A 21,869-nucleotide genomic window follows, 5' to 3' on the forward strand; every position below is an offset into this window, starting at 1 on the left:
TATCACGTTCTGGTATGTTTCAGAACTGGGTGGAATCTGACCCTTCCCTGCATTTCAGTAATTATTCCTCTTGAGTTGGACCCCAAGGACTTTCCCTGCCATTTCCTTGGGTGGTTGTGGCTGCAAAACTGGGGTGGTCTGAACAGCTTTGTCCCTTGACTTAGAGGCAAGGATGCATTTTAGGAGCCTTGCATAGTTTTGTCTCCCTGCTTACCCACCTTCTCAAACTGAAAAAGAAAAATCCATTGAAGGGCTCCTTCTCCCCCTTCCGTTCCCACACACTGTGTGGGTTCTGTCGGTTGGACCAGATGTTTGGTGTGTGAAAGGGAAAGTTCTGGAGCCCACGTCTGCTTGTGCTTTTGGAGGCTTCATTGCCCTCGCCTGCCTCTCTCATTTCAGCAACACCATTCTGGGCCTGCAGAGGTAGAACTTTGACTTGGAGTGTTCCCTGAAAGTAAAAGTTCAGTGCTTAAAATAAAAAAGTTCGTTCTGAGTCCTCTAACACGGTTTCCTCAGTGTGGCTGGGGATCTAGGAGGGTTCTAGATGGAGTGATGATTCCCTTTTCTCCCTGAAACAAGACTCATGTTGAAAAATGCGGTAGGCCTCTTTTTTTTGGGTCAGCTCTCAATGTCTCTCTGTTGACTTCCCTCCTCTTTGGAATTGGTTTACCCCTCTTGTTTGCTGTGGTGCCATGTCCTGGTTACAAGTAAGAAGAGTCGCTTTCATAGAGTTATTTTGGGGTTTGGCCTTGGCCCAGGGTTTGACTCGGAAGACTTAAGAGCTGATACTATAGCAGTGGCTTCCCCTCCTCCTCCTCCTCTGCCCCTCCTGCTGCTGCTGACGCTGCTGGGCCAAAACCAGACCTTATTCTTCTTTGCTGCCCTGCAGAGAACATGAACTATACAGTTCGACGTGGGAAGTCTAGGGAATCCCAGATGGCAGCCTCCTGCAGTTCCTTCCAGCCTCAACACACACCTTTTTCGATCTCTCTGTTACTGTTCCTTTACTTCTTTTTAAAAATTAATTTTGTTTAATAAATTTCCTTATTTGACTGCACTGGGTCTTAGTTGTGGCATATGGGATCTAGTTCTCTGAACAGGGATCGAACCGGGCCTCCTGCATTGGGAGCACAGAGTCTTAACCACTGGACCACCAGGGAAGTCCCGATCATTCTTTTTTTTAAAAAAAAAAATTTATTTATTTTGGCTGCACCAGGTCTCAGTTGCAGCATGCAGGATCTTCAGTCTTTGCTGTGGCTTGCGGGTTCTTTAGTTGTGGCGCGTGGGATCTAGTTCCTTGATCAGGGATGGAACCTGGGCTCCCTGCCTTGGGAGCGTGGAGTCTTAGCCACTGGACCACCAGGGAATTCCCTTGGTCCCTTATTTCTGACACGTTTCCCTCTCCTGATGCTCCAGTATGCCTTTGTTACTTGTGATCATCACGTGCACACGTGTGTTTGACCCATGCTATCTTGCTTTGCCATCTGTTTTCGTGGTCTTGCTGCCATCCGCAGAGCAAGCCCAGCCTGTTCCTGTGCATCTTCTAATTGCAAAAGGACCCTGCTTGCAGCCTGCTACCATTTCTGTGGCCACTCCTCCTCCTCTGCCGCTTCAATCCTCCCTAATAATCAGAGAACAGCCAGTGTCAGCAAGACCGAAACACATCACTCTGTGGCTGCTAATGTGTGACACAAAAGTGCTCTATCCAGAAACAGTGTTTCTTACTCTATAAAGAGTCCCTTGTATCAAATTCTCAAGCTACCTGGGGTTTCTTCTGCGCCTGCTGGTTGCATCTTTTAAAAAAAAAGAAAGCCTGCCTTCTACCCCAGAATTTGTCTTGCCCTCGGCTGTATTTGCTAGACATTATTTCTGAGTTGGTATCTTAAAATATTACTGGAACTTATCGCTTAGTCCCTGAGGGACTTGAACTCACGTGAGCCCTCTGGCTCACGACCGGCACCCCAGTTCTCCCCACCCAGGGACAGTTACTAGGAAAATCATTCAACAGTGTTCCTTTCTCTTCCTGATAATAAAGGAAACTATCTTGGTCTCTTGGGGTCGCCGGCACACCCCAGGGTCCCTCTTCTGCCAGCAGTCTCCCCACGCCCCTCTCTCTGTGCTCTCCCGGCTGTGCTCCAGGTAGCACTTGCGATCTCGTTTCAGGGGAAGGTGTGGAAGAAGAGAAGGGGCAGGTGATTGGCTCATTGCATACATGGGATTTTGGGGTTTGGGTTTGCTAGCCAGCAAATATAGATTTTAATTTTTTTAAAGTCTCCTTGGCTTCCTTTCATCTCCTCTAAACATTTTTCAAGTTGTACTGTATACATTAGGGAATAAATATCTGAAATAATCAAGTGCTTTGCTTTAACTGTTAAGAGGTAAAATCATGACTGTCAGCTTCCACTGACCCGTTTCATATATTTGCTCATGATTATCAGTCTCTGGCCTCTCTCCCTTCCCCAGCCGCCCCACCCCCGCCACCGTCCTGGGGAGGGGGTGATCTAATAGGATGAGAATGAGAGAGTACCAAAGGCATTTGTCAAAAAAACCACCTATATAATGTAAAGAATGTACAGTTTCTGACATTAAAAGAAGGCAAAGGTTAAGAAAGGGGCCTGTAAACATTTTTTAAAAAATTTTATTTACTTATTTATGCTGTAGCGTGCAGTATTCAGGGTCTTAGTTTCCCGACTAGGGATCACATCCATGTCCCCTGCATTGGAATTGTGGTGTCTTAACCACTGGGCCACCCGGGAAGCCCCAAACATTTTTCATTTCTAGTTCAGTACAGGTCACAGAGGCTGTGAGGAAACACCTTTCGGTGTGTTGATTTGTAGAGTTAGATGACTTTAGGCCCACTGAAGCCTGGTTGGTACCAGTCGGGAGCTAATTTCCCATCAGAGCTCCTGGATGCTTTGCAGATCATTTGTTTACTCTGAAAACAAAACAAAATAAACAACAAAAACACAGAAAACTCAAATCAGCAAAAAAAGAAAATTACATCAAATGCTGCTGCTTTTAATTTCTTAAAATAATCTTTCCTGTAGTCCTTCCCTTTTGCAAGGACATTCATTGCTCCAGCTCAGTGCTCACCCACTGCTTTCTGTTTGGCTTCATTATCTGAAGCGCGTGTGTGTTTCACAAGGTGGTTCCTTTCCTTCGTTGCCAAGTATAGCTACGAAAAAGTCAGAGGAGCTTGAATTTTATGAGATGCTGACTCCCCTCATTTCCCCACCTCCATACACACACACCAAAAAAAAAAAAACAAACAAAACCCTCTGTGAATTTGGGAGGTGTTTTTTTCCCCCCCAGTAACCATCAGACAAATCTGAATTGTGGTGACAAGCATAAGGTTGAGGGCAACGTGCCCCAAATCGAGGACAGCCTAGCATCCCACACCTTGGAGCAGTCTCACCCTGCCTCTGCTGAAAGATGACTCCGTTCCATCAGGGGACCTGTGGTTTCCAGACTTAAACATCTTTGTTGCGACTTGATTTGGAAGAGATGCCCGTGTCGCCACTACCTCGGAAAGAAAGTTGCTCTGTCCTTTCAGCTGGGGGTGGAAGGGGTTTCGTTGGCCGTTGAGTTCTACCAATGTTTTCTCAAGCCGAGACTGAGCTCCATTCATTCTCCTGCCCGTGTGTGGCTCCATCGGCCCCAGACAGGGCCAGCCAGGCAGCCCGAAGTCTGCACTGAGAACTTGATCCCCCTAACATAGCGATTAAATTTTAGTAAGTGAAATAAAAATGCTTCGGCGAGAGAGAGAGAAGAAGAAGAAGGAAAAAAACAACAGAAAGAGAGAAAGCAAGCAGGGAACAATGCTTGTTTTATTTCACTCTGAAGAGTCTTTGACAGCCCCCCCTTCCCTGCAGGATATGAGAACTCTCGGGCTGCTGCGGCCTGGCCCCAGGGACCCCACGGCAGAATTAGGCAGGGGGTGGGGGGCTCTAATGTAAACAGTAACCCTCAAGGCCTGGAGCCAGCCCCCTCAACCCCTGCTTCTTTCTTCCTTTCTCCTGTCTCCCCTTCTCTCTCGCCACCTCGCCCCCAGCCCCACCTCCCCAGACAGGCGCCTGCAGAACACTGGGCAGCTTCAGGTTCAGGCTGGAGGAGAATAAAGGTGCTTTGTGAAGGGAAGCGAGCGCTCCTGGGGGCGGCGAGGGGCCCGGGGCCTGAGTGTGCCCTCAGTCCCTCGCACACACGCTGCTCCCTCTCCCTGCGCACCCAGGAGTGGGGTGGAGGGAGGAGGGCCCAGCCCCCAGCCAGGAAGCTCTGGGCGTGGGCAGGGCTTGTGGGAATGATTTCATTGGAAAGGCCTGCGATATTTTTTCCCCTCCCGTGTGTGGTTCTTGGAGAAAGTTGGAGGTGGTGGTGGTGATTTCAGTCGCCTTGGCCGCCCTGAGCAGGAGCTGAGCGGAGGCACCAGGCCGAGCTTGCCGGGCAGCCCCGCTCTGGGCCCTCCTGCCACGCCTGGGGCCGGCTCCGGGCTTCAGTGCCCTGGCTCACCTTCACCAGCACACCTCTCCCTCCCCCTTGCTCCACCCTCTTCACTACCTGTCCCGGCCCTCAGTGTGCAGGGTTCTTTTTGGGTTTTTTCCTTTGAAGAAGAAGAAGACTTTGGAGAGGAGCAGATGCCACCTAAGGCCCCACTGTCTGCTCTGCAAAGTGCTGAAATGTGGAAGCTAGTCCTTGGCAGTTTTTATTTTGATCGATTGGTTTTTTATCCAGCAGCTTTTTTTTTTTAACCCCTGTGTTTTGCTGTGTTTCTGTGTTTAGTCTTCAAGTGCTTCCACTGACCATGACCCACTGGGCCCGCTCCCTTCTGGCTGGGGTAAGTATTGAGTTCTCTGTTCTGTACCCTCAGGGCATCAGCTGATGGCTCCATAGCGCTCTGTCCTCTTTCCCCACGCGTCTTCCTCATTCTCCTGCCTCCGTTCCCCTGTTTCGACTCTTTCCAGCACACCCTCCACACCCTCCAGGGATGCCCAGCTGGAACAGTTGCAGGTGATGGGGCTGGAAGGTGGGGAAAATAGCCAAGTTCTCCTGCACCCCTGGAACACCTCCTCCACCATCACTGCAGGGGCCTGACCCTATACGAGAAATCTCCCAGCAGCCATGGGACTTTTGGGTTGCAGTGAGAACTTTCAGGGTGCCGCCTCAAGAATCCATCCTATGTGATGAAGGCGTTGTGACACTGGCTGATTCCTAGATGCATTTGATTCAGGTCTGTGGCTGTCTTCTGAGACACCTTCCCATACCTTTCTTTGCAGTTGAGATGGTGGAGGACTTCAGCTCGATTTTGAATCATGGAAGCCATCTTTTTACTTGTGATAAATGGCTGTGAAAGGGGCCAGAGGGAAGCAGATGAGAGAGTTGAGTGTGGGCTGCTGACATTAGGAAAGTGTACCCTTGCTAGTTTATAATGCCATGCTGGATTCTCCCTGTCACTGGAGAATCCTAAGTCCTTCGTGTCATTGGCCAGTAATGAGTTAGAGGGATGGACAGCCGTGACCTGAGAGAGATGGTGGGCCTTATGACTATTTTGGGAAGGAGTGGCTGTGCCAAAAGCGGTCATGAGAGATGGTGGGACTCAGCGCATTCTGCAGCTCTGATCTGGGTCAGAGTTTTGTTCAGTATGTATGCTGAGAGTCCCTGGGAGCTGAAGAGGGCAGACTTTGCAAAAAAATTGGCATATATTGGGTCTAACTTGTTTGTTAGGCCTGCAGGAGACAGTGGACGCTGGTTTGGTGGTGTTCACAGGTGGTGTGAAGTTGGGCAGGGGTGTGCTTCCCAACAGAGATGAACGAGCTGACAATGATAGGATGAGCATCGCCTGGAAAAGTGCAGGTTGGGAGCTGGATCCTGTTGATGCAGACACTACTACTGCCTGGTCATAATTTATGGGGTTACATCAGCCCCCATAGACCCCTAGGGTATCACTTAGTCAATTACTGCTGCATTCCAGGGCACTGCAAAGACCCACTAGTCCTTCTAGTGGGATATATCTGTTAGTGAGGTCCCCCCATTTAGTTCTTGATTTTCAGCTCAGGAATCCCTTAGGCACACGAGTGATCCATCTGACTCCCTGAAAGGATGAAAGGTCATAGTTCATCACTGTCTCAGAGATTGACAGCAAGTCAAACATGAGTGGGTCAAATAGGTTCCCTGGCTGGGCAGGAAAGGACTCATCAGATGCAATGAGAATTGTGTAAGGCTATCTGGCAGACCCTGTGACCTACAGTGGGGATCCCAGAGTTGTTCCTGGATCTCTAGAGTCAAGTGGTTTGTTTCTGTACTAGTTCTGCTAAATGATGGTCACCAAGGAGAATCCCATGGACAGAGGAGCCTGGTAGGCTGCAGTCCATGGGGTTGCTAAGAGTCGGACACAACTGAGCGACTTCACTTTCACTTTTCGCTTTCATGCATTGGAGAAGGAAATGGCAACCCACTCCAGTGTTCTTGCCTGGAGAATCCCAGGGACGGAGGAGCCTGGTAGGCTGCCGTCTGTGGGGTCGCACAGAGTCGGACACGACTGAAGCGACTTAGCAGCAGCAGCAAGTAGGAGCTGCAGTGGGGTCTTGAGAACAGCTCCCAGATGCCAGGGGTGAAATAGCTGAGATGGGAATAGGAGCCATGGCTGGAGTCAGCGCTATTTTACGAATGATCAGGAAAACACACAAGACTGTGATGATGTGAAACTGAGAGGGAAAGGAGCATCTGGCCGAGGGCCCGGGAACCTTCCTGATTGGAGTCCTCTGGGCTTTGTTTTGGTGTCCTCAGGGCCCTTCTCCCCAGGGAGAGTTAAGAGTGAACAGAAAGAGTAGCAAAACCAGAGGAGAGTTGTGTTTAGGGCAAGCCTGCTGTTGAGTCTACTGTGCTCAGTCCCGGGTCCCTTTCTGCTCCTCCAGCAGAGACTCCACCTTCTCCCCAAGCACTGACCCAGGGGTCCAGATACCTTAGGTGTAGATCCACGTTGTCTCAGCTCCTCTGACCCTGGGTGTGTGACTGAATGCTCTCGAGTCCCTTTCTTCCTAGATGAACTTGGGCTAGATGTTACCTAAGGACTTTCCCAGCCCTCAGACTACCACGTTGTGTGCAGCGAGGTGGTTCCCGTGGGCCATAGGAGGCCCTCACGTAGTGACAGTGGCGTTGGCTGGCTGGATAGATCCCCCAGGCTTGGCTTTGGTTCTTGGCCAAGAATACGAGGACAGTCGAGTTCATAGCAGAAGCTTCTGGGCTGGGAGTGGTTCCCCCATCCCCTCACAGTGCTGTCAGGAAGCCAGTCCTCTGTGGAATGGTCCCACAGGCTCTTCTGAGGTGCTGGGAGCTCTGTCATAATCCCAGGCACCTTCTTTTCTGTCTTTTCCTTTTGTCTGTTGTTTTTTGAAATTTCCATCAAGTAACGGATACCAGGTAAGGCAGACAGGGACCAGGACCCTTGGCTGATAGAGACAGGGATGAGGACCCTTGGCTGATAGAGACAGGGACCAGGACCCTTGGCTGATAGAGACAGGGACCAGGACCCTTGGCTGATAGAGACAGGGACCAGGACCCTTGGCTGATAGAGACAGGGACCAGGACCCTTGGTTGATACTGTGAACATTGCAGGCTGCTGCTCAAGGGGAGGGGGCTGGGCTCCCTAGTTCTGGATCTTTTTCAGCTTTTGGGTTCCCTGTAGCTTCTGGAACCGATTATTTTCATTTCTTTAATTTCTCCCTGTCATCAGTAAAGAGGGAGGGCCATGCGCATTGTTTGTTTTCAGGAAAGAGACAGTGTTGAAAGCCGAGAAACTTTTAAGTTGGGAAAGGTGAGCGCTATCTTGCCTGCCATCCACCTGGAGCCAGTGGGTGCCCCCTTCAGTCCCTCTCAGAATCACCAGCTAGAGTTGAGCTTGCCCCATGCAGCCCATGCTTTCTCTCTCAAACAACTCAGGGCCATCGTTAGTACAGAAGTAAAGGGCCAGAGAGTAAATATTGTCCAAAGGAGAAAGTATGTCTGAGCTCACCAGACACTGCCCGTCTTGAAGCACACACTTAGGAATTATACCAGGACACCCACAGCCCCAGGTGTCTGTCTGCATGTATGCACAACATAGAGATTTTCCTGGGACGTGGGAGTTTGAGAACCAAACTTTGCCTTTAAGCAGGAGGGTACAGAGGCCTGGTGGTGCTGAGCAGAGAGGTATGAGGGAAAAGGCAGCCTCCCCACCGCGCCCCCAGTGACCCTGCCTGTGAGACAGGGATGCCTAGGTCAGCTGCATCCAGTGAATGAAGAACCAGAGAGTAGCCGTGATGGTCTGGGGTGGGCACCAGGGTCGAGGGAGGCTGGGCTGTGGCTCCACTTTGCACACAGCTGGATGCAATTACGCCTCTGGTTTCAGCTGGCCTGCTCCCGCTCTGTGTTGCCACACTGCCCCCTTCCCTCCAGCAAGCCAACCAACCGACTGACCGAAGACGGTGCTTCATCTTGAGTTGAAAGCGTGTATACCCCTCCCCTGCTCCCCAGTAGGGAAAGATTCTCTTTGTCCTTTTCTTCGCCAGTGACAGACATGAGTGAGTCAGGCTTGAGCTGGTTAAACTTCTCTAACAGGGTGGGGACAGAGGCAGAGACGCAGACCTAGCACCCAGGAGGTGGGAGCCAGAGGGGAGAGGACGTGGGCTCAACGTGTCTCAATCTGAGCGTCCACTTTTCTTTCTCCTCCCCGGCAGAGAAGAGACAGGACAACGGACGGGTGTATTACGTGAACCACAACACACGCACAACCCAGTGGGAAGACCCTCGCACCCAGGGGTGAGGACTTAGGCCGGGAGGGCTCTGGGCGGGCCCCGTGCACCTCCGTTGGCCTGGTGGCCTCGCACTATATTTGGCCTCTGTGGCTGATGTTCTGGGACCTTTAAGCACACACAAGTGCCCTCAGACCCTCACGATATAATGAGAGCTTGAAAGCGGCACCTTATGTTGGCCTTCCTCATGGCTGCAGCGTGGCCTGACTGGCCGGTGTTGCTGGTCTCTGGTGTACAAGCTGCTGATGAAGTGATTTCAGAAGGGTTATGTGAGAACTCCCCCCGACCCCGACACTCCTCTACTACCCACCCCCCCAGAAGCTAATCTGGGATGGGGCACTTGATGTCTTGGGATTGCTGGTGGCCACTGAGGCCACGGCCATCCACCCAGGGCGGGGATTCTTTGGGCCTTGGGACAGTAATGATCTGTCTCCGCTGCAGACCTTGGGTATTGCCAAGTACCTTTCCTTGAGGCCTCTGCGGGGCCTGGGTAAAAGCAGAGAGAAGGCAGCCCCAGCCTTCTGGGGACCCCAGCCCCCTTAGCATGGAAGCCCATATGAGGTCCTGCAGCCCCTCTCTTCCCATGTTTCCAGGATGATCCAGGAGCCGGCTCTGCCCCCAGGGTGGGAGATGAAGTACACCAGCGAGGGGGTGCGCTACTTCGTGGACCACAATACCCGCACCACCACCTTTAAGGATCCTCGCCCGGGGTTTGAGTCAGGGTAAGGACTTTGCACTTAGGGCTTGCCAGGTGGTGCTAGTGGTAAAGAATCCGTCTACCAGCGTAGGAGATGAAAGAGACATGGGTTCAATCCCTGGGTCAGGAAGATCCCCTGGAGAAGGAAATGGCAACCCACTCCAGTATTCTTGCCTGTAAAATCCCATGGACAGAGGAGCCTGGCGGACTACAGTCCATGGGGTCACAAAGAGTTGGACAAGACTGAGCGCCTGAGCACCAGCACCGAGGACTGTGCAGGTGACATCACTGTTAGCTTAGGCCTAGTATAGCTGCTCTTCCCACCCTCTAGTGGCCAGTTTTGATGCCATGCCAGTGGGGATGGGGAGGGAAGGGGCTTCTCTATTCAGACTAACACTGGTGGTCTTTCCCTAAAATCAAGAGGTCTGGCTTTTCTAGATTTTCTTTTTAACCTTCAAGTCTGCAGAAGATCTCAGTGGTGGACCCTTCCTTTCTTTTATGCTTTACTTTACTCGTCTCTAAATTAACAGAGCAGTAGCTTTCCTTAGGGCTAATATGTTGCCAAGTTTTGAGAAATCTCGTGAATTCCAGAACATCTTTGCTCTTCCCAGGACAAAACAAGGTTCCCCTGGCGCCTACGACCGAAGTTTTCGGTGGAAGTATCACCAATTCCGTTTCCTCTGCCATGTGAGTTCTGGTACTGGGGCTCCCCCTGGAGATTGGGGTTACAGAGTCATTTCAGCAGTTTCCTAGCCTAGTTGCAGGTGTTGGAACACCTGTGTCTTAGGTGGGAGCAGGTCACTTGTCTCACTCTTAGCAGTTGTGTGACACTGTCTTCCATTCCTAGGGGACCAAGTTCTCCCCACCTAACCTGGGGGTGGAGGGTAGGGGAAGCTTATTCAACAGACAAGTGATCAGATTGAATAGTTACCACCAACGCCCCAATTTGAGGTCTCTGTTTTCCTTTTCTTTTCAGTCAAATGCTCTCCCCAGCCACGTGAAGATCAGTGTTTCCAGGCAGACACTTTTTGAGGATTCTTTCCAACAGGTTAGAGAATAATCACTGAGTCTAAGACCCAGGGCAGGGAGAAGGCCCGCTGCTACCACCCTGTCTTCTCTTGTGTGGCCCTTTAAGCCCACATGATACGGTTTTCAAGACGTGGGCCTTGGTTATGGGGAATCAGCCGAAGAGCAGGCCTGGGAGTCCCTGGTCGCCTGCCCCCAGCCTGCCATGGAAGGGAGAATGGCAGGCTGGCCATGACCTTCTGTCTCCCCAGATCATGAACATGAAACCCTACGACCTGCGCCGCCGGCTCTACATCATCATGCGTGGCGAGGAGGGCCTGGACTACGGGGGCATCGCCAGGTGAGCTGGGAGCCCCAAAAGGCCGTGCTGCTCCCTGCTTCACCAAGTTGCAGGGCACTCGGCCAGGAAGCTGCCTCCTTGCTCAGACAGTTGCCAAAGCTCTCCTTTACCTTCAGGAGTGGGCAGGGGTGTGGGTGGTCCAAAGGGGTGCTGGAACTGGTTCCTGGGGTCCCCTTCTGGGCTAGGCATCAACCCTCGAATTGCTGGGTCAAGGGGAAGCTGGGGGTTGGTTTCTAGGGGAGCGGTTCAGGATGATGGCTCTTTTAAAAATTTTTTTAATTTTGTATTGGGGTATAGTCAATTAACAAACTGTCGTGATAGTTTTAGGTGAACAGTAAAGGGACTCAGCCGTCCATGTACTTGTATCCATTTCCCCCCAAACGCCCGCCTCCCATCCAGGCTGCCACATACCATTTGAACAGAGTTCCATGTGCTGTATAGTAGGCCCTTGTTGAGAACAATAGTTCTTTACCAACCAACCTGTCATTATTTCTTTATTTTACCCATCTAGTTGCACCAGTGGGCAGTGGTTAGATATCGGTATTAAGTGGTTGTCCGTTGGAATCGACCCTGGACTTCACTTCCTCTTGAGGCAGCTGGGGTGGGCTCAGTTGGGGGTCTTGGTGTAGATCTGGCATATATACATTGTGTCCCAATCCAGAGGGTCTTGATAAATACTTGGCTGCATGTCATGTACACAGTGACGGTAAAATGAAAACAAATGGTATACTCCTAAAAAGAACTCAAAGCATTGTCTTGCCCTCACCCCAGTGCTGCTACAAAAGTTAATAGATTCTCTGGCAAAATGTTGCCTTGGACGATGGGGCATAAGGGCCCCGGCAGAGAGGAGGAGCGTCTTGGCTGTGGTGACCGCTCAGCCTGCCGACCTCTCTTGGTGTGGGACATCTTCTCGCTTGGTGTTGGGTTAACTTGCTCCCGGTCCTTTGTGTGCTGGTGGCGTTGCCCTCTGTGTTGGCCCCCGTGGGTCGATTGCTCTTTTTTTTCCGTGGTGACCGTGGTGACCTCCTCTCTAGGCTCTCCTTGGTGGTGTGGCTCCCGCCCCGTGTGTGTCTGTCTCTCTGTGTCCTGCCAGTGGTTTTACCCTATGGTAGGTTACGTCATGCTGTTCTACCACAGGGTAGAACCACGGACAGGATACCGGGGCACCCTCTGCATCGAAGAGATTCCTCGTCTGCCCGGCCACAAACAGCCCAGCAGCCAGGGACTGCCCCCCTTGGGACGTCCCCCTGCTTGTGTAGCTCAAGCCTCAAAGGACTCTGAATTCTGGCTTGAAGCTTGTACCTGGGGTGCAAAGAGATGCTAAGGTGTGGGCGTTGGTTCAGATGAATTCGTGGACATACAGGGAAGGGTATGGTGGTGGGTCTGGGGTGAAGGGGTGGTGGGGTGGTGGGAGCGAGGTGTAGACACAGCCTGATGAACAGAATTGTCCCGCATCAAGGATTAGGAGCACATTACTGTGTATTCGTATTAGACTGCTTAGGTAGGCTGGAAGCAGGGTGACTGCTGCTCATAGAGCCCTTTTGCAAGATTTAGAAAAAAAGTGTCCTTTCTCAAGACACTTCTGTGCTGGAAAATGGTCACAATATACTGCTTTTATTAGGAAAAAAAAGGCAGCTTGATGCTATTTGCAGGAAATTTGTTGTGACAAATGTACACATCTGTCATATTTTAACGTCACACCCTTGTGCAGTGCGCAGTCTATACAGCTGTGCATGGCAACCCAGAATGCAAGGAGCCCCTTTGCCATTAGATGCTCTGGATATCAGGCGGAAAGCCCCAGAATACAGCACCTGGAGCCAACACTCACACACACGGGTGTGCCTGAGCATTGCTGTCCAGGGCAGTTGCTGTTCTGATTCACCCTAGGTCTGGCCCTGCCCTGTTCACTGACCAGCTGCTCACAGAGGTTAGCCCAGGGCTGATCCCAGTGGGGCTGCCTCCTCAGGATGCATGTCTCCAGACTAGGTACTACTTGACGGCAGAAAAGACTCGGACCTGCAGAGCAGGTGAGCAGGGTGTGGTCCATTAGTCCTGTTTTCCTCTCTCTTCTCTCACAGAGAGTGGTTTTTCCTCCTGTCCCATGAGGTGCTCAACCCCATGTACTGTTTATTTGAATATGCCGGGAAGAACAACTACTGCCTGCAGATCAACCCTGCCTCCTCCATCAACCCTGACCACCTCACCTACTTCCGCTTTATCGGCCGATTCATCGCCATGGTAAGATTCATGGCTGTCGTCAGACCTCCAGGGAGTGTGGTCACAGACCTGTAGACCACCAGCAGCTCTGGAGACTGGGTGCCCACTCTCTGAGCCCCACCCTCATCCTTACAGAACGCCTCACTAAAGATGCAGAAAGCTAGTGAGAGTTCTGGAAATAGTCCAGAGCTCTCTCAGTGCCCACCCTAGGGCACTGAGGAGGTTTTCACGTTGATTTGTGTAGGACTTGTCAAGAGAAAGCCCAGGGTCCCCGGATTAAAGTCTTCACTTAACACTTAGTGCATGTGCTGTCAAGGGTGGGGGATGACGGGCCCGTCTCTGGGTGTTGCCATGAGCTGGGTGGCGGTGTCTGGGAGTGTCCCACTGAGACTTGGGCCTTCTGGAAGGGGATGGGGAATCTACACTAGCTGAGAACAGGGAGCAAGGTGATCGACTGGTGCAAGATGTTGGAGTCATCTGGCAGGAGGGAAGGGCAGGGAATGGGGAGTCGGGCGTTTGTATTTATGTAGAAACGGGAGCACAGTGTAAATTTGGAAAGGGCATCACCTCGTGTGCATCCTGTTGAGTACCTCGTGAGCACTGAGACCCAGGATGGAGAAAGGGGAGCCCTTTGAAGGCCCGGTCCCTCTGCCACATTTGGTCGTTGAAGAGCTTTCACGGCTAATTTGCCTTTGCTTCTTCCCCTCACTTCCTGAGTGAGTGTCTGCCCTGCTCCCCTCTCAGGAGGACCCAGGAGCCCATGACTAAGTATATTCCTTCTCTTTGTCTGGAGGTTCTTGGCCAAGGTGCTAGGGCTCAGGAAGTGGGCACATTCTTCCCAGGTCTAGAGACCCGCCTGGCCCTGTGGCTGACAGGACAGACCAGTAAAACCCTAGACTATTACTCACTGCTGGCCCGCCAGCAGCAGCAGGGGTGTCTGCATTATTTTTGGCTGCCTCTGCTGCCCAGCTCGGAGCAGCAGTGAGTCAGGGCCGCCACCTGGGGCTGTGCTGAGCGAGTCTCCTCTGTGTGGGTGGAGGTAGACCTCTGCTAGAGCGAGGGGCTGGTGGGCATGCAGTGGGTCAGAGGTGGGTCCTTGTGGTCTGCAGGTGGGACCAAGAGGGCTGCAGACCTAGCCTTCAGGCTCCTGGGAGAGCCGGATGCTCAGGACCTCAGGGAGCAGTAGTTGGGCTCTGATATGGGGCATCTGAGGAAAACCAGACCTCTCTGCCATGTCTCTTCTGTCCCCAGGCTCTGTACCATGGAAAGTTCATTGATACAGGCTTCACACTTCCTTTCTACAAGCGGATGCTAAACAAGAGACCAACCCTGAAAGACCTGGAATCCATTGACCCCGAATTCTACAACTCTATTGTCTGGATCAAGTGGGTCCCCTCTGTTGCCGTTTGCTGGGAGAGGAGGGTCTCTGGATGGGTAGTAGGCGGGTGGAGATGCCCAGCGTCTAGGTCCCCTGTCCTGGGACGCTGTTCTGGGCTCCAGGCCACCTGTGAGTCCTTGTGTCCCACCGGCACTGAAAGTGAGTGGCGGGGCAGGACGGAGGGAACCCTTCGAAGACAGACACCTTCCCGCTTGGTCTCTTGTGCTCCCAGAGAGAACAACCTGGAGGAGTGCGGCCTAGAGCTGTACTTCATCCAGGACATGGAGATCCTGGGCAAGGTGACGACCCACGAGCTGAAGGAAGGGGGCGAGAGCATCCGAGTGACAGAGGAGAACAAGGAAGAGTACATCATGTGAGTGGAAAGCGCTAGGGAGCCGGTGGGGCCTGGGAAGTGGGGGCAGAGACACAGCCGGCCGCAGAGAAAGAGGCTCACACCCTTATCCCAGGGCACCGTCTTCAGCTAGGCCCCCTCGTGTGGCCCATGGGTCTCCAGGGATGGGAAGAACCTTCCGTTTTGCACTGACCCTAGACCACTGCCGTGGCAGTCATGTGCTGGCCAGAGCTGGGTAGCCAGAGCCCGAGGCCCTGTGTTCCAGCCCCCGGGCGCTCCTTGTTCCCAAGTTGCAGATTCATGACTGCAGGACAGAATTTCTTTGAAGAGGCAAAAAGTTCCACAACTCCTTCTTTGTTCTCCTAACTGAAAGGGCACCTGTGTTCTGCCTACTTAAACCCACTGTCACCTGTGGGATTGTACACGAACATGCCTGTTCACTTCAGGTCCCTTGGGCCAGTCTTTTAACCCCCGTTCATCTGAGCTTCAGTCAGCGGTGATGGGAGGAGCAGGAGGAAGAGATGTTGAAGATTCAGGTGTCTGTGGGTTACTGTGAGGTTTTAAAGGCCGTGCTCTGGGGCCGAAGTTGCCCAGGTATCCCGCCCCCCAGGTCGGCTCTCGGCTGCCTCCTTGCTGCCAGCAGAGGCCACCTCCCTGCAGACCCTGAGCTGCTCCAGAGGAGTGGGTCTCGGGCTCCCCCGACGGTCAGTCTTGGTTTCAGGCTGCTGACTGACTGGCGTTTCACCCGGGGCGTGGAAGAGCAGACCAAAGCCTTCCTGGACGGCTTCAACGAGGTGGCCCCCCTGGAGTGGTTGCGCTACTTTGACGAGAAAGAGCTGGAGGTGAGAGCTGAGTTTGTGGGGACCCTGAACCCCTGGCCCCTGGGGCCGCCCTGCCCTTTGATAGCCTCGCCGAGCACCCACAGCAACTCACCAGTAAAACCCAGGATGGCAGCAGCAGGCACATACGGTCAATTTGGGTCTTGCACCTGCCCTTACATGGGCTCTTGTTTGCAAGGCGTTATCATGCAAGACTTGGGCTACCCATACTGTTAAAACTGCCGGCAGAGGTGTGCGGAGTGCTTCCACCTGCCAGGGAGTAGACGGGGCCCTGTGTGCCATGGGGACAGCGCTGGTGCCGGGTGCCTGACACCCCCTCTCCTCCGTAGCTGATGCTGTGCGGCATGCAGGAGATAGACCTGAGCGACTGGCAGAAGCACACCATCTACCGGCACTACACCAAGAACAGCAAGCAGATCCAGTGGTTCTGGCAGGTGGGCCCTGCGTCTGTCCCCACAGAACGCACGGGGGCTCTGGGCGGGCGTGTTTGGGCGGTACCCCCAGGAGGCGAGACCAGATTGAACCCCAGGCTTTTGGATGCTTGTTGTGTCATCACCTTCCTCGTCTCTAACACTTTCCTCGCCTCCCCCAACTCCCAAAAGGAGACGAGAAACCCAGCCTTGGGACGATCGGAGCTGGGTTGCGGCCACTGCATTTGACAGGAGGTAGTGTTGGCAGTGGGCCAGCCTCAGATGCTGGTGTGCGGGCTGTGGGGGAGGGGGCCATGAGCAGGGAGGAAAGTTCTTGTAGGTCACGTGGTCTCCTTCCAGCCGGACGGAAAGCGTGGGCTTGGCTCCAGAGAAACTGAAAGAGCCCCTTGTCCTGCATATAAGGAATCAGTTGCTTTGAATGTGCGGGTCTTGTCGTTATCATTGTGCAGTATAGCATACATAAATGAGCAGAGGTAGGCTTTCTGTTTAGGTGGAGTTCACATACCATAAAATTCGCCACATTAAGTGTTTGGAGTGGCTCTTACAATGGTTTCTGACAGTGTTGTACCCACCATCACCACTGTTGAATTCCAGTACATTTCATTTCCCTCAGAAAGAAATCTCACACCTATTAAAGCAGTCAATCTCATGCTTTTATGTTTTTAAAGATGCAACTTGGGGGACTTCCCTCGTGGTCCAGTGCTTGAGCGCCCACCTTATGGTGCAGGGGCCGCTGGTTCAACCCCGGGTATGGGAGCTAAGATCCCGCATGCTGCAGGGCAACTAAGCCTACCGGCCACAACTGGAGAGTCCGTGTGCCACAACGAAAGATCCTGCACGGGCAACCAAGACCCGATGTAGCTAAATACATACATATTAAAAAAAAAATGGAACTTGGCTGAGGAGGAGAATTTCTGGCCTGAAACCAAGAGATGTCACATAGACTGGTGGGAATGATGTATGCACACAGCCTCTTAGAGCGGCTTTGGGGTTTCCCAGGGAGTAACTGTCACCCACTCCCACAGACCACGCTGGGGCTCCATGTTCTCAGCCCCAAAGAGGGGGCCTGGCTCATTGCAGAGTTACAGGTCAGTGCAAAGTGCTGGGCCAAGTGGGCCCTGACTCTGCCTGGGCTTGTGGGGCTCCAGGTGGTGAAGGAGATGGACAACGAGAAGAGGATCCGGCTGCTGCAGTTTGTCACTGGGACCTGCCGCCTGCCTGTTGGGGGATTCACTGAACTCATCGGTACGTTTTCCCCGCCCTGCTGGTGCCGTTGGGTGGAAGTGAGGACAGCTCAAAGCAGGGACAAGACCTCCTGTCTTCCTGGAAGCAAGTCAGTGGGACTTGTCTGTGGTGGTGTTGGAGGGTCCTGCCTCAGGAAGGGGCCGACTTGTCATAGACAACATGTGTTCCTTTGGATAACAGGTAGCAACGGCCCACAGAAGTTTTGCATTGACAAGGTTGGCAAGGAAACCTGGCTGCCCAGGAGCCACACCTGGTGAGTGTGCTGGTTGTGGGGGGAGGTGGCTGGAACCCAAGACCCGCTGAGCCCCCAAGAGCAGCCCTGAGGCCAAGGCGGCTTCAGTGCCTTGATCCTGGCAACCTGTGTGTAGTTCCGCGGTGCTTAGGTTTGGGGAGGCACACCTCAGCCCCTGAGCCTCTGATCTTTTGGGAGTTGTGACAGTATCTATGTGCCTTGACAGCCATACCAGGTATGAAATACAGTAAGTCCCCTACATACAAACCTTCAACTTGTGAACTTTCAAAGATGCGAACGTGAGTTCGTGTGTCTAGTCATGTAAGTTCGCTCACATCTGGCGCACGTTGTCACGTGCATGCATCCTCTACAAGTGGAGCAGGAAGTGGCAAGGGGATTTTCTTTAGCTGAGGAGGCACCGTTAGTGTTTGAGGCGTAGGACCCAAATGTAGAATGGTATATGAAGGTTGCAGCAGCCGTTCAGAATGTAATCCAGTGCTACCGTGTCACCTATGATGAGGAAAAAAAGAGCTACCACCCAGACATCACTGGATCATTGTTTTTTTCAAGAGGATAGACAGAGTTGAATCCAGCAAGGAACCAGAACCTGTGGCATCAACTTGAGGAATGCAGGTTGCCCGCCATCTCCTATTGCTGATGATCCTTTAGCTCTACCGTCTTCCGTCTCCAATCAGTAACTCTTCTTGCCTGTTCACTGGATGCCAAGCCCCTGCATTCCAGCTGTTGTACTCTATTTTTCAAAGCTCTGTATTGTCAGATTAAAAATGTTTTTTTTAATGTATTATTTGTATGAAAAGTATTATAAACATATTACAGTATGAATTTGAGCAAACTCTGGGAGACGGTGGAGGACAGGAAGACTGGCGTGGTGCAGTTTGTGTATGGGGTTGCAAAGAGTCAGTAATGACTGAAGAACAACAGCTGGATAGCCAACTGTGTTAGTTGAGTACCTAGGCTGACTTTATTGGACTTAAGAACAAATTGAGCTTACAGACATGCTGTTGGGATGGAACGCATTCATGTGTAGGGAACTTGCTATATTGAAACACTCCTATTCCAGTCGGCAAAGAGCTGCTGTCCCCGGTCTTCCTCTGCAGTTCCCCATTTCCCCTGTAGCCCTGTCCCCTCCTCTAACCCCTTCACGGTTGAGGGACACAGCGGGGCCTTTGAGGACCCTGTTGTGTGTGGCCAGCTGGCATCGTGGTTGAGTCACAGTATGGGATCTCTCAATACCCCTGTGGCTGTTAGAGCTCTGACCCGTGCCCTGTGCTGATTGCCCTGCTCTCCTTTCTTGACAGTTTCAACCGGCTGGACCTGCCGCCATACAAGAGCTACGAACAGCTGAAGGAGAAACTTCTGTACGCTGTTGAGGAGACCGAGGGCTTTGGACAGGAGTAACTGAGGCTGTCCCCCACCCCCAACCCCCAGGACATGTGTAGTCTTGAGTCCTCCTTGCCCGAGAGGCCGCTGGCCCTGTAGCCCCCGGGAGGCCCCTACGGATGGTCGTCCCATGTAGGACCACACTGTCATCAGGCTGGTGGCAGCAGAGCCTGACCTCAAGAGGCCCTGCCCTGCCTTTTGCTCTTCCCCACTGGTGGCAGTCTGGAATAAAGCCCCCATGTCGCCCTTGGCCCCATCAGCCATTGCAAAGTCTAGAGGGCTGACCTTCTCTGGAAAACTCATCCTTCTCCCTTGAGACCAACCCTAGGTTTGTGTGAATGTGCAAGGGAGGGTGCCCTGTGCTGAAGCCCTGGGCCTCACAGGCTGGTTAGGTGAGAGGGAGACTGGCCATTTGGGGTAGCTGTTCTGGGCTGAGGAAGCCCAGGGTCTTTGTCAGTAAAAGAGGTTCTATTTTGTATAGAACTTTTCCAGTGATCTATATAAATGAAGGTCTGAGGGAGGGGAGCTCTGGACCAAGGTCAGCTCTTGTTCCTGGCTAGCCAGCTCCAGCCAAGGAGGCTGAGCAGCACGGCCGTGCTCCACTCAGTGCTGGCCAGTGTGTCCCCGCCAGCAGGCAGAGGGTTGTTACCAGCTGCTGGGATGTCAGGGGATGGAAACGCCCTCAGATTTTCCTCTCCCTTTTACATAAACTTGAAGTATTCTGTGCATAGGGCCGCTTTGTGTTCTGTGGTTGGTAAGCTGCTGTCACTTCCTGTCAAGGAGCTGGTGCGCCAGGCATGGCTGGGACCCAGAGGCACACAGCGCCGTTGGTCCAGGAATTTCCCAAATGGCTGCTCCTCTTAGGAGCCTGCTTCACAGTTCTGTGAGCTCGGGCAGGCCTGACCCAGTGGCTCAGCTTCCCAGCAGCCTTATCCCCGAGCCTTTGACAGAGAAGGGGGGAAGGGGATTATTGTCCTGAGTGTCACCCCAACCTCGCTGCCTCCAAGAGAGGAGAACTCCCTTTGCTAGATGGAGTGATGGGGTGCGTGGGGCTGACCTGCTAAGACCCTGGACCTCCAGGCGGCTCGTGCATCCGGATGGAAAATGAAGAGTGTTCCTGCTACTGTAGAGTGTGTTCACTCTGCCTCGAAGTGTGGCTTTACCTGCACAAAAGAGACGATGCTCTTGGAAACCAGCAGAAGGGCCCTGAGCTGCTCTGCAGTCTGACTTGATTGCTGGAGCTCCTGCCGACCTCTGCCGTGGGCGTCCTGCCACGTGTTCAGATCTTTCAGGCGAACACACTCCTCTGGGATGCTGGAGTGGTGATTGTCACTGGGTCCCCGTGCAGGTCCTCAGGCTACCCACGGCGTTGTCTGAGGACAGGCTCGTGCTCCCAGGTCCTCGTCCTCCCCTCTCCACCCTGGCCCGTGTCTGCTCTGTTGTGTGTACTGATGTGAGCGGCTCAGCTCACTGCAGCCCAACCTCCTCCTTCCCTCAGATCGTTGGCTGTGCTTCCCTGCGGCGTCTCACCGTGTTGGGGATTGGGGTGCAAGCCACCATGCCATGCAGGGTTTGGGAGCCTCAGGTTCATGGGCGTGCAGAGTGCGTTCACGTGGGTGTGTGTGTACATACGTGTATATAACTGAGGTGTCTGTACGGAATGCCCTTTGGTAGCTCTGAGCTGGTCACCAGATTGTTTTGTAATGCCCACCCCCTTGCCCTTGGTATTGCCAGTTTCTTGTGCAATAAACAATCAGCAGCTGTGGGCAGTGTTGGCGTGGATGTGTCCAAAGTCACTGTCCTCCAGGCAAAAGGTCTCTGGGCCCCACGGACCTTCCAGGTCTACACGAATGGAAATGTTATGACCTTGCTGGTTTTGAGAAGTGTGTGTCATTAACCGAGGCAGCCACACTTCTGATGGGTGGCCCAGTCTTCATCTTAGGATCATGGGCTTCAGCCCTCATTTATTTGCCTCACGGCTACCTTTGGCCTGGGTTTCTCTGAGCAGTTGCCATGGCACCAGTGCATCAACAGCCCGAGGCTGCAAGTTGGACAGGTTTTAGGAACCAGCTCCTGGGTAGCCATTCATCTGAGAAACGTTTCCTGTTTTCTTGAATTCCGTGATGATAGAGGGATACCCTGGACTTGAGCTCATGGTCAGCCAGGGGCTTGCCGCCCACTTTTTTGAACTTAAAGGTTCTGATGGGATCCATCAGCGCAGTCTCGATGCCTTTGACATGGAAGTGATTTTGTCCTGGATCAAGCCTTGCTCTGATCTGGCGTCTTTCTGGGGTGGGGTGTGGGGAGGCAGAGGTGTGCAGAGCATCTTCTCCTGGGAGTTCATCTACCCCAACACCAAAGCCGTTTCTCATTTGACAGGGCTATGCTGTACTTTGAGGAGGTTTTGACAAAAGTTCATATGTTATACAGACATCTCATAATAAATTCAAATAAAACAGCCCTAGTCAAAATTGTTCTCCCCTTTCCTATCTCCCAAAATAGCTGCTGTTCAGTTTGCTGTCCTTCCAGACTATTTTATGTGTATAAATCATATGTACATATAATTTAAAAGCATATAAAAAATGAGATCTTACACACGTTAAGCAGCTCATCTCATTAAATGAGGTAGTAGGGACACCTTTCCGTGTTCGTCAGCCTAGGTCCAGTGAATTCTGTAGTGTGTGATAGTCCACGTCATGGTTGTTCTGTAACACACACACCTTTGTCCTAATGGGCACAGCATTTGTGTCCAGCAGTTTGCTGGTGAAGCCTCTCGGCCAGGTCTTGTGCACCGACGCTGCTTTTCTGGGAGGCGGCAGTCCTAGAGTTGGACTACTGAGTAAAAATTTTAAAAAGGTTTAAAATTCCAGGATAGGAAGGGTTCACAGTGAAAGCCCCCCTCTTTTGTTCCTCAGGCATTCTGGTCAC

The 21,869-nt window shown here is 52.5% G+C and overlaps 1 protein-coding gene across 3 annotated transcripts in view; it reads left to right on the forward strand.

The window, feature by feature from the left end:
• WWP2 (WW domain containing E3 ubiquitin protein ligase 2) overlaps positions 1-20,704 on the forward strand; it is a 146,127-nt gene extending 125,423 nt beyond the window's left edge. For all 3 annotated transcript variants that reach the window (XM_069550244.1, XM_069550245.1, XM_069550246.1), the window contains exons 11-24: positions 4,777-4,831; positions 8,709-8,790; positions 9,377-9,505; positions 10,092-10,167; positions 10,457-10,528; positions 10,758-10,846; positions 12,925-13,084; positions 14,315-14,448; positions 14,674-14,814; positions 15,515-15,635; positions 15,962-16,066; positions 17,212-17,308; positions 17,489-17,561; positions 18,860-20,704. In XM_069550244.1, the coding sequence (XP_069406345.1) occupies positions 4,777-4,831; positions 8,709-8,790; positions 9,377-9,505; positions 10,092-10,167; positions 10,457-10,528; positions 10,758-10,846; positions 12,925-13,084; positions 14,315-14,448; positions 14,674-14,814; positions 15,515-15,635; positions 15,962-16,066; positions 17,212-17,308; positions 17,489-17,561; positions 18,860-18,959 (1,434 nt within the window). In that variant the 3' untranslated portion in view covers positions 18,960-20,704. The remainder of the gene's footprint in view (positions 1-4,776; positions 4,832-8,708; positions 8,791-9,376; positions 9,506-10,091; positions 10,168-10,456; positions 10,529-10,757; positions 10,847-12,924; positions 13,085-14,314; positions 14,449-14,673; positions 14,815-15,514; positions 15,636-15,961; positions 16,067-17,211; positions 17,309-17,488; positions 17,562-18,859) is intronic.
• Positions 20,705-21,869: the final 1,165 nt, after the last annotated feature.

Source organism: Ovis canadensis, chromosome 14 (assembly GCF_042477335.2).
Source record: "Ovis canadensis isolate MfBH-ARS-UI-01 breed Bighorn chromosome 14, ARS-UI_OviCan_v2, whole genome shotgun sequence".
NCBI lineage: Eukaryota > Metazoa > Chordata > Mammalia > Artiodactyla > Bovidae > Ovis > Ovis canadensis.